The 12,667-nt window shown below is 30.6% G+C and overlaps 1 protein-coding gene across 1 annotated transcript in view; it reads left to right on the top strand.

Moving 5' to 3' along the window:
• ptpn21 (protein tyrosine phosphatase non-receptor type 21) overlaps window positions 1-12,667 on the top strand; it is a 40,336-nt gene that overhangs the window by 22,617 nt on the left and 5,052 nt on the right. The window contains exons 14-19 of the mRNA XM_073826846.1: window positions 337-885; window positions 3,818-3,955; window positions 5,219-5,437; window positions 6,737-6,865; window positions 6,956-7,190; window positions 11,890-12,050. Coding sequence (XP_073682947.1) covers window positions 337-885; window positions 3,818-3,955; window positions 5,219-5,437; window positions 6,737-6,865; window positions 6,956-7,190; window positions 11,890-12,050 — 1,431 coding nt within the window. The remainder of the gene's footprint in view (window positions 1-336; window positions 886-3,817; window positions 3,956-5,218; window positions 5,438-6,736; window positions 6,866-6,955; window positions 7,191-11,889; window positions 12,051-12,667) is intronic.

Here is a 12,667-nt window from a genome sequence, read left to right as displayed (position 1 = left end):
TTTCTTGAATTTTATTTTTTCGATTCACTGACATTTTATGCGTCAAAACATTTAAACAGTATTCTGCCCATTCTTAATAGTTAATATAATTTATCATTTATATGTATAATTAAATGAAATCATAAATTATATTTTTAATTATTGATAATTGTATAGAATTATTGATAATCAGAGATTGTATTATATGAGAACATTTATAAATATTTAATATTTCTTATATAGTTATTTGCAATAACCTAAGATTCTGAATTATCTATGTTTAAGGTTTTTTTTTTTTTTGGTTTATTAATTTATTTATTGACTTTTTTTTTGACTTTTTTTTTTTTTACTTCCCAGGTATCCGCATCTGCGGCTGAGACTCCGTCCCCGGTGTCCCAGGTGATGGCACCTACAGCATCCGGCTCTGACATCAATGTCGTCCTGGATGTCACGAAGCCCGAGGACGGGGTCATCAAAGAGGACGTCATCTATGGCCACAAAAAATCCCTGTCTGATGCCACGATGCTGGTGCACAGCAGCGGTGAGGAAGAAGAGTTCGAGGACGACAGCGGCCGACACACACCTAAGTCTCAGGATGCGGTGGGTCCCGAGCATCACATGACGCCGATTGGACGGCCACTCATGGATCCACCCGCTTATCCGTTCAGCCACAGTATGGAGACGGTCCTGACGGGCCCTCTGGCGTACCAAGCCCATCCCATGATCCGCAAACCGGAGGACATGGGGCAGCTGCCGCCTTTGCGAGAGCCCGGACACATGGTGCCTTCAGTGTCAGAGGGGGATTTGAGCGGACAGGGACGCTTGAGACAGAAAAGAGACGTCTTTAAGAGACCCGTCTCTGACGTGCCACCTGCCAGAAGGAACATCGAGGGTCTTCCTCCAGCGGTAAGTTCACTTGAAGATCAGAACTGTTTTAGAATCAGTTAAAGATGCGTTTGGTAATGCAACAGACTCTAGGTTTTAGGCTTGTTTGCACATTCACACAAAAAAAATATTAAGAGAAATATTTTTGTAACATAGTGTCAAATAAAATAATTATTATACATACTTTTTATTAAATAAAAATATAATTATACAATTATTATTATTTAATATTAAATACTAGAATTGTTATTTGCAAAAGTAATATGTATTCAGTATTTTTATAAATATTTAAAAAATAATATTTTTTTATTTTTTATATTATTATTATTATTATTATTATTATTATTATTATTTTAAAGCTTTGAGTCCACTTTAAAGTACAAATTCAAAATAAAACTTTTTAATTTTAAAGATGAATCACTTCACCTAAAGATTAGAATGGAATAAGAATCATGAAAAATACAGAGAAACTGAAAAAAAAATAAATGAATAAAAAATATTAGACAAATATTATTGTAACCTGTTCTGTAAAATATAATTTTTATATTTTTTAAAGCGATTATATTTATCGAATTATTTTTTAATTGTTATCTACAGAAGTTATGCATATTCAGCAATTTTATAATAAATAAATAATTATTACTTAAAAGGTTTGTTTAAATAAAAATAAAACACTTTTATACATATTTTATATTTAAGTATGTCATGTGACTATTAACCAGCTTCAGAACCATGAGCATGCAAATGAGTAATTAAATAATTTTATGAAAATTTAATATTTAACTACCCATGTATTTGCATCTTTAATGAGACGTAATATCAATAAAACTTGAAAAATCATGAAAAATACTGAAAACTGAAAAATGCTAAAACAAAATATAAGACATAAATATTATTTGTTGTGTAGCATAAAATTATATTTTTATTAAATAAAATTATTATGAAATAGTTATGTATTACATATTATTTATAATATATATATATATATATATATATATATATATATATATTTATATTTATTTATTTTTTAATTTTTTTATTTTTTTATTTTATTTTTTTTTCTGTTTTAGTGACGTGTTTACTATGTGGAAGCACAATGTAAGGCGTCATTGTTTTTGTAGCCACCCAGATGAGTTCATTAAGTGATTATGTAAGCATTTTCAGGAGTGTTTTTAGGTGTTCACTAATAAGAAGTGCCAAAATTAGCTGCACAGTCTCATCTAATGAAGCTTAACTATGAACTAAATGTTACCTCCAAATTCCATTTATATCTATTTTTAGTTGTAGTTACCAAAAGCTGAAACTAAACTGAAATGTATAAATAAATATGACCATATATGACTAATCACAAAAATGTACTTTAACTAAAATTAAAATAAAAAGACAATATAAAAATATACTACTTTAAAATATTATTTTAAAATAATTCTATATTTTTAAAAATAATTATATTATGGTTATTAAATATCAACAAAATAATTTTGGAAATATATAAATATATAATTTATGACTGTCTTATTAAAATAAAACGACAATATAAAAATTGATAATTAAAAAACAAAATTCTATTATGGTTATTAAATATAAAACAATAATTTTGGAAATATATAAATATATAATTTGACTCTGAGAGTGTGTGTGTGTGTGTGTGTGTGTGTGTGTGTGTGTGTGTGTGTGTGTGTGTGTGTGTGTGTGTGTGTGTGTGTGTGTGTATGTAGAAATCACAAAAATACACAAATGTACTTTAAAATTAACATAAAAAGACAATATAAAAATAGACTACTTTTAAATATTAATAATTATATTATGGTTATTAAATATATTAAAAAATATGTGTTGGAAATGTATAAATATATAATTTATCTCTCTCTCTCTCTCTCTCTCTCTCTCTATATATATATATACAGTAGTCAACATTCGAAGTGGATCAAAAACGTTTATCAAAAGTTGTCCTAAGATAGGAACGGGTATTCTTTTTGGTTTTAGGACAAATTTGATAAAAGGTTTTGATCCACTTCGAATGTTGACTACTGTATATATATATATATCACAAAAATGTACTTTAAAATTTGAATAAAAGACAAAATAAAAAAATTGAGTATTTTAAAATATTAATAATTCTGTTATAGTTATTAAATATAAAAAAAATATTTTGGAAATATATAAATATATAATAGAATTTATGAATTTTTAAATAAATATAATTTATAAATATATAAAAATAAAATATTAACAACTATATCATGGTTATTAAATAAATAAATATATATACACATTTTTTTTTTTGTAGTTGTCTATATAAACACAAAACTACAAAAATGTACTTTAACTTAAATTAAAATAAAAAGACAATATAAAAAGACTATTTTTGATTATAATACTTAATACTAAAATAACAATGATTCCTGTCACCTGTCTGTAGTAAATTATTAAGTTTTGGCATTAATACAACAAGTTCAGATCAGTTTTTTTCTCTCTAGTGACTAATTTTAATAATGCATTGTGTTTTCACAAACTGGGTTCTTTATTTAAAATCACCTCAGCATAAGATTTCAGTAATTTTCTTAACTTTAACACGTAGAGTACAAAAAAAGATGTTTATCAGAATGTTCATGCTGCTCTTTAATTAAGTTACAGAGATTTTAATCACAGGTATACAAATGGTCCATTTAGCTCAGTTGTTTAAAGAAATGCAATCTGACTTGTGATGGCACTTGATCCAGCTGGTGTGGCTTTTATTTGCATTTCCTCTTAATGTACAGTATGCGTTAGTGCTGTGGGTGAGGCCGAGCGTTTGACACACTATACGCGTGACGTAAAGAATGCAGTCCAACAGGCCGTCAGACTCGAACGACTGCATTCTGTGTCTCTTGTCGACTGTGTCACTCAGACTCTGATCCTCAGACTCTCTGCTTCTCTTTTTCTGTCTCCATCGCTCGATCTGGGTATGAAGGGCATGAAGAAAGGACGCTCCGAGGTCAAAAAGGTGGGTCCCCTGAAAATGGCGGCCCTCAACGGCCTGACCCTGTCCAGAATGCCTCTGCCCGATGAAGGGAAGGACGACCCGGAGAACGCGTCTAATGATGAGCGAGTGAGTACTGCTTTCACTTTGGATGATGGTTAGTCAAATGGTGGCTTGTGGATGACTAAGATGTTTTATTTTTGTTTTTTTGTTTTTGTTTTTTATTTTTGTTTTTTTATACTTGATGTTGGGTTGACTGAGTCATCAAAATATTTATATGTAATATTATTATTTGTATATTTCTAATATTTTATATTATATTCTAATATACTGGAATATATTAAGTTGTTATTATTGTTATTATTGTAAGTGTTATAAAACATTTATATAGTTCTAATATTATAAAACTGTGTTATATTTTTAAATGTTATTTATGTATTTCTAATACTTTATATTATATTCTAATATTCTGGAATATATTGAGTTATTATTATTATTGTAAGTGTAATTAAAACATTTATATATTTTGTTGTTGTTGTTGTTATTATTATTATTATTATTAGTATTATTATTATTATTATTAAAACACTGAACTAGAGTATAAAAAATTTAAATAATACCATATAATAAATATATAAAATTATTTAATTTATTTGGGAGAAGAAAAATAAAATTATATGTTAAAACTTATTATTATTATTATTATTATCTTTATTAAAACACACTGAACTAGAATATAAAAAATATATAATATAATATAATATAATAAATTATTTAATTCATGAGGAAAAAGAAAAATACAATTCTAAGTTAAAATTGATTATTATTATTACTATTAAAACACTGAACTAGAGTATAAAAAAACTAAATAATATAATTATAAAAAGCTAAATAATATATAATATAATAAATATAAAATAATATAAAAAATATTTTTTGTAATTTATGTGGCAGAAGAAAAATCTATTATTATTATTAATAAAACACTGAAGTAGAGTAAAAAAACTAAATAATATAATATAAAAAATAAATTATTTAATTTATTTGGGAGAAGAAAAATACAATTCTAAGTTAAAATCTGTTATTATTATTATTAAATCACACTGAACTAGAGTAAAAAAACTAAATAATAAAATATATAAAATATTAAATAATTCATTTGGGTGAGGAAAAATACAAGTGTTAGTTAAAAATCATCACATCAAGCAGCAGCCTGTTAAGGGCAGATTGTTCATTAATATGGTTCAGCAACTAAGATACTAATTGACTTTTAGGTGGGGAATTTTGAGAGATGTCAACTGTTTTGTCAAATACACCTTTAATCGCTGTTAGTGTGCTGTAGGTGTATCTGGGGTGAGCAGATCCTCACATTGTGTTGTGTGTTTCCTGCAGTGTAAGGTCCTGGAGCAGCGCATGGAGCAGGGGATGGTGTTCACAGAATACGAGCAGGTGCCCAAGAAGCGGCCCAACTGTGAGTGCTCTATCGCTCAGATGCCAGAGAACGGCGACAGAAACCGCTTCCAGGACGTCCTGCCCTACGACGACACACGTGTGGAGCTGGTGCCCACCAAAGAGAACAACACGGGCTACATCAACGCCTCACACATCAGGGTGAGCTGTAGATATGTTTTATGATATAATCTTGTGGGGACACTTTGCTTTGATGCTTTAGGTCAGTGTATTATGTATTTAACCTTGCTGTTTTTTAAGACGTTTATATATAATACATATACGTTTATTATATATATATATATTTATTAGTAAGTTTAATAGTAATAATAATAAATAAGTAAATTATTTAATTAGCTTGTTTACATTATTAATATTATTAATAACCTCATAATTAATATTCTGACCCAAAACTCACCATGCAGATAAAGCCTGTAATCTTAAAAATAAGTTACGTTGTAATAAGTTTTATAATAATTAATTTGTTGTATAATGATAATAATAATAATAATAATAATAATAATAATAATTATTATTATAATTATTATTATTATTATGCCCTAAAATAATAATTGTTCTAATGTAGTTATCATTATGCTATTTTTTTTTACAACAAAACATAATATAATATAATATAATATAATATAATATAATATAATATAAAATGTAAAATAATAAATTTGTTTGGGAGAAGAAAAATAAAAATGTTAAGTTTAAAATCTATCGTTATTAAAACATTGAACTAGAGTATAAAAACAAAAATGTAAGTTAAAAATCTCATTAAAAAAAGTATAGAAAAACTAAATTTCATATAATATAATAAATATAATATATAAAATAAATTATTTAATTTATTTGAGAGTAGAAATGTAAAATTTTAGGTAAAAAATGTATTATTATTAAGACGCACTGAACTAGAGTATACAAAACTAAATAATATAATATAATAAATATAATATAATATATTAAATAATAAATTATTAAAATTGTTTGGCAAAAGGAAAAATGCAATTCAAAGTTAAAGATCTATAGTTGTTGTTGTTATTAAAACCCAATGAACTGGAGTATTAAAAAATAAATATAATAAATATCTAAAATAATTATTGGATTATGTTTAATTTATTTGTGAGAAGAAAAATACACTATCATAGAAATCTGACATTAAAATTTGCATAATTTTTCGAAGACTTCCTAATGAAACTGTTGAACTTCACTAAATAAGGTAAGCTTAAAGCTTTAGAAATCATGCATATAACCATTACAGAAGTACATTTTTATATTTCTATTCTAAATTGCCTGAAATCTAAATCACCTTTTTTATTTCTGATTTCGGTCAGTTCAGGCTTGCTAAATTATACATAAAGTATAAGTCTTAAAGTGCTTGAACACTATTAAAATTGCTGCTTGTTTTATATCTGGTTAATCAGCTTTCCTATTGTTTTCTGACGTTCTACTCATCAGGTTACGGTCAGAGGTAAAGAGTGGAGTTATATCGCGTCTCAGGGTCCGCTCTCCAGCACCTGCCAAGACTTCTGGCAGATGGTTTGGGAACAAGGAATCTCCATCATCGCAATGGTTACAGCAGAGGAGGTGAAAATCAAAACAGAAATGTGGCTTTTATACACAGTGTCACTCTTGAACCTGATGTGAATCCTGCTTGTTTTGTGTCCTGTCTTGCAGGAAGGAGGTCGTGAGAAGAGTTTCCGCTATTGGCCTCGTCTGGGCTCTCGCCACAACACTGTTACGTACGGTCGATTTAAGATCACCACACGCTTCCGCACAGACTCTGGGTGCTACGCCACAACGGGCCTGAAGATCAAACACCTTTTGACGGGACAGGAGCGAACCGTCTGGCACCTGCAGTACACGGACTGGCCCGACCACGGCTGCCCGGAGGACTTTAAAGGATTTCTCTGTAAGTACAACACAGATGCAGGGCTTTTTTTTATATTAAATGTACTGCTTTTGGCACTCGGGACATTACAGATGGTGTTAGAATCTGCTTGTGATAAAATAAAGACATTGTAGTTTCTGTTTTGTACCAGAAACAAAAGTGAAAGTATTCTCTTGTTGCTGAAATACTAATCCAGCTCATATTTCCGAGTCATATATACCAAAAATATGTATACCTAAAAATGTATTTTATTTTGCATTAAAATATGTGATTATATTTAATTGGTATATTATGAATAAACACATAATGCATATTTTTCTTAATGCAAAATTATTATGTTTTATTAGCATTATTGCATTAGAGAAAAATACAATTATATGTTAAAAATCTATTATTGTTGTTGTTATTAAACAAAATAATATAATATTATGAATTTAATTTATTTGGTAGACGAAAAATACAATTAAGTCAAAAATCTGTTGTTGTTATTATTAAAACACTTTGAACTATAGTTTGAAAAACAAAATAATATAATAAATATAATATACAAAGTAATAATTTAATTTATTTGGAAGAAGAAAAAAATTAAGTTAGAAATCTACTATTATTATTATTATAACATTGAACTAGAGTATAAAAACAAAAATATAATTATTAATATACTGTAAACATAAAATAAATTAATTTATCTGGGAGAAGAAAAATACAATTAAGTCAAAAATCTGTTATTATAACTCACAACATGTAACACAAACAGTAGTGTCAAAATAATATAATAAATGTATAATTTACAAAAAAATATTACATTTATTTGAAAAAAAAAATACAATTATGAGTTAGAAATATAATTATTATAACATTGAACTAGAGTATAAAAACTAAGATATAATAATTATAAATATACTTTAAATATATATAATAAATCATTTAATTTATTTGAGAGAAGAAAAATACAAAAATGTATTATTAGTATTATCATAACATTAAACTTGAGTAAAAAAACAAAAATATAGGAATTATTAATATACTTATACAAAATAAATTATTTAACTTATTTGGGAGAAGAAAAATACTATTTATATATAATATTACTATATATAGAGAAATATTTTGCGGATTTCACTTTAATATAATAATAATAATAATAATAATAATAAAATATAATAATAATTTTGCATTAAGAAAAATATGCATAGTTTATTTATAAGCCAGTCAAATATAAAATAAACCAATTATATATAAACCGTTAAAAAAATACTTCTCCTAAATTAAATTATTTTATATATTTAAAGTATATTCGTAATTATTATATTTTTGTTGTATAGTGTAGTGTGTATATATTAGGGGTGGAGCCGAACCCGAATACGGTATTCGGAAAGGCACAAATAGCGTGTTTTTAACGAATACTTATTTCGAACAAATACCTTAATAAATATTTGTATTCGGGAACAAGAAAAACTTTCTATCAAAAAAGCTGCGTTTCCTCAGGAGACCGCAGTCAGTGTATGCCCGCATGAGTGAGTGAGTGACATTCAGGAGTCGGGGGGTGGGGGTAAAAGAGGTGACTGACACAGGCTGCTCCACACAGCAACAGAGAAGACTCGGCTGGGTGAAAAAAGACTTCACTGCGTCACTATTTTTGATGAATATATTTCTGTACCTTAACTGGGTTTATAACTTTGGGAAGCAGAGTTTGATCGGGAGATTATTCTATTAGGGGCCGTTCAAATGCGGTATGCGCGCTCATAATGAAAGCAACGCTCACACGGTGCTACGCGCTCGTTTTTTCCAGGCGCGTCCGCGCCGCATCGAGATAAATATTCTATAGTCTTTGGATAAATACATCTCAACTTTTCAGAATGCCACATGCGCACGCAGGTCATGTGACAAGAACCAACAAATCAGCTTCACCCTTTCCCTTATACCATTGAAAAAACAGCCAAGTTGGAGGAACAGCTGATCATATCTGTACATGAATAACCATTTTTAAAGACATTTAATAGCAGAGCTAATGCAAGCGATTTTTAATGCTGGAAATCCATTTATGCTTTGCTGAAACTTCCGAGTCGTCATTGAGAGATCAGGTCATGGTTGCTTAGCAACGGCAGACGCCACGAGAAAGAAGTTCTTTCAGAAGAAGAACATTTTTATTTTTATTTTAATTCTGTCTGTTCAGCATCCTCCAACAAGGACTGGTGGTGGTGGGGTTCATAATGTTCATAATGGTATTTTATTAGTTGGTTTAACCATGGATGAGGTAATGGCTGTCATGTTATTTTTTTTTTTTTCAATGACGTTCCTTGTTACATATTCAAAAACATCAACCAATATTGCATATCCATAATTATTATAATGGATATAATTAAAGAATACTTACACTATAACGTAAATTAAAAGTTTAGCGCACAAAAAAACAAAACAGGATTTTTAAACCTATTTTGAATTTTACTCGAATACAAATACAAATACTTTTCCCCCCTTAACAAATACAAATACCGGCTGCTTTGCACACCCCTAGTGTGTATATATATATATATATATATATAAATTTTTTTTTTTTTTTTTTTTTTTTTAGGTTGTCGTGTGTGTGTGTGTATATGCAGTGTGCGATTTGTGAAAAAAACAGAGGGGGGGATGCTTTTGAAAACTTTTTTTTCTCTCTCCATAGGCAGAGGTTGACCAAACTGTTAGTGTAATCTGTTAACAACGCGCAATATATACCCGTCTTTTTAGGCAAAAAACAGATAATGAGTGTCAGGTCATGTTTTTAATACGACGGAAGCTGTATTATGTGATCACAATTTAATAAAAACATCGTAAGTTAGGCCTATTAATAGTAGTGATTTATTTTCAAACGATGAATACATTTTATAGAGAAGGTGAGCAAAGTATCAACGGAGCTTTTTGGAAACTCCGAAATCAGTAAACCACTGCGTCGCAAAAAGATTCACTGTTTCGAAGTGCTCCAATCGGATCGCGAATCATTTGATTCAGAACGTTCAACTGGATCATAAGTGGGTTGTAAGTACTGCTTCAGAATGCCAAAAGAAGAAACAGGAGCAAGAGACAAAAAATAGAAAGTTGGCAATTTATTGAAAACGGCATTTAAACTCAAACAGGCTGTTCATCAGTTGATCAAAAGTTTAAGACCATAGCCATAAAAAGGTAAAATCTGCACAAAAATATGGCTTTCATGTCATTGTTCTTCAGGCAGTCACACTGTCATGATCTCCTGATGGCAAAGGCAAAAAGGTTTCTCTCTTTGAACGTAGCAGGATTGTTGAGCTGCACAAGCAAGGCCCCTCGCAGCGCGCCATCGCTGCCGAGGTTGGACGCAGTAAGACAGTCATTTTACATTTCTTAAAAGATCCTGAGAGTTATGGGACAAAAAAGTCAAGTGGTAGACCCAAAAAAATTTCACCTGCACTGAGCCGCAGGATCCAACGGGTTGTCCGTGAAGACACAGGTCGATCCTCGACCCAAATTAAGGCCCTTACTGATGCTGACTGCAGCCCAATAACCATAAGACATCATATAATATATATTAGGGTTGTCACGATACCATAAAAATGACTTACGATACTATACCAGTTGAAGTATCACGATACCATGCAGTATTCTGTTCATTTAAAATTCAATTCTACAAAATGAATAAAAATTTCATAAATAAAAAGATGTAAATGAAAACAGACAAGATTTTTCTCTGAGTACTTCATTAATGTGAATGAATGACTGGCTATTGTTATCCGTGAAATCATGTAAACAAAACTCATCTTAGCACTGCATAGAAGCTTCATGGAGTGACATTTCAATGTGGTATTTATACATTTAGACTGTACTTATAATTGCATAAATAATGTTGTAAGATTAATGTTTTAAATACAAAACTCTGATTATAGAAATATGTTGAAAAAGAATGGAACATGACGGGAAACTTAAAACCGCCAGCAGGTGGCAGCAGTGTTGATGATTGAATCACTGAGTTGTTCAAACGATTCTTTCAAAACGGCTGAATCATTCAGAAGTGAATCAAATGACTCGTTTTTATGAATGGCGTAATGAATCAGTGATTCGCCCAAACCAACGCGGATTCGAACACAGAAACGAAACAAAAAACATCTTGCTCGTGTCATATTGCTGAACTGTCACAAGCATTTTTGCTGCCATATCTTAAAATTTCCAAGTTAGCAGCTTGTATATTAAAACGTATTCATTTATAATGTTAAAAAAATACATATATATAATGATTGATACAAACCAATTGCAAAACCACTATGTTAATGAATGGAATTGCATTTGTGATCGCAAAGATGCTTCCAGAAACGAATTATTATAATCCGAAAATTCTTTCTAGTAAAATATTTTGATGTTTAATAAATGATTTCTGCTGGCGTGCATGTTCGAAAAGAACGTTTTAAACAGTGTTCCTGCCGTGCATACAACGTATCATACGGTGCTACCGTACAGACCATACTACCATTTCAAAAATGCAAAGGCACCGCGAGTATTTTTAAGCTTTAGTATCGCGATACTACCGTAGTACCGGTATACCGTGCAACCCTAATATATATATATTGTAATGCTGTTCATATCATGCATGCCTTTAGGCTTCAAGAACAGTATTCTTGCGGCATGCCCCATAGCCGGCCTTTCTGTTGTGCAGCTTGTGTGTTTTGGCCTGGCGTGGCTCTTTTAAAGCGCTCTATTTCTGTGTCTTCAGCATACTTGGAGGAGATCCAGTCGGTGAGGCGACACACCAACAGCTCCAGCGACCCAAAGAACACAAACCTGCCGGTCCTGGTGCACTGCAGCGCAGGGGTGGGACGCACTGGTGTGGTCATCCTGTCTGAGATCATGATAGCTTGTCTGGAACATAATGAGGTACATATGTCCTGTGCTTACAGTGGCATGAACGCATGAGAGATTGAGTGGCTTTCAGCAGCGTTTCAGGGCGGATTGGTGACGCTTTCCAGGGTTAACGACATACACTGCTCACCGCTGGCAGAAAGAAATGTTACACTTCTGCTGAGCTTACAAACACACGGTTGCTAGGAATAGAGATGACGGCCTTCTCTGCAGATGGGTTTGTATTGCACTTAGACCTAGTATATACACATTTAATGTGATGAAATCACAGCCCAGAGGCACAGAAGTTCAGACGATGATGGTTGTGTAACTCAAGGACAGTCGTTTAGCCAATCAAACACTGAAAAAGCTGTTTCACAATTTTCCAAACATTGACTGCAATGATGTAACGCAAGCTAGAGATGTTAAGACAGACACATTGAACAGACTGTACTTCACCCAGAAGGCACTCTAGCAAACAAAAAACAATTATCATTTTGAAACATCCTGTTGAATATCACCAAGCCACAGCAGGCTACATTACTCATGACCTAGTTACCTGTGGTTGGCCTGACTGTGCGTCACTCAAAACAACGGGCCAATCAGAAGAGAGGCTCATGAATATTAATTAGACGGGCCAAAATCTACCTGTT

This window comes from Garra rufa, chromosome 21 (assembly GCF_049309525.1).
Source record: "Garra rufa chromosome 21, GarRuf1.0, whole genome shotgun sequence".
Lineage (NCBI taxonomy): Eukaryota > Metazoa > Chordata > Actinopteri > Cypriniformes > Cyprinidae > Garra > Garra rufa.
This window is presented reverse-complemented; position numbering and strand designations above follow the sequence as displayed.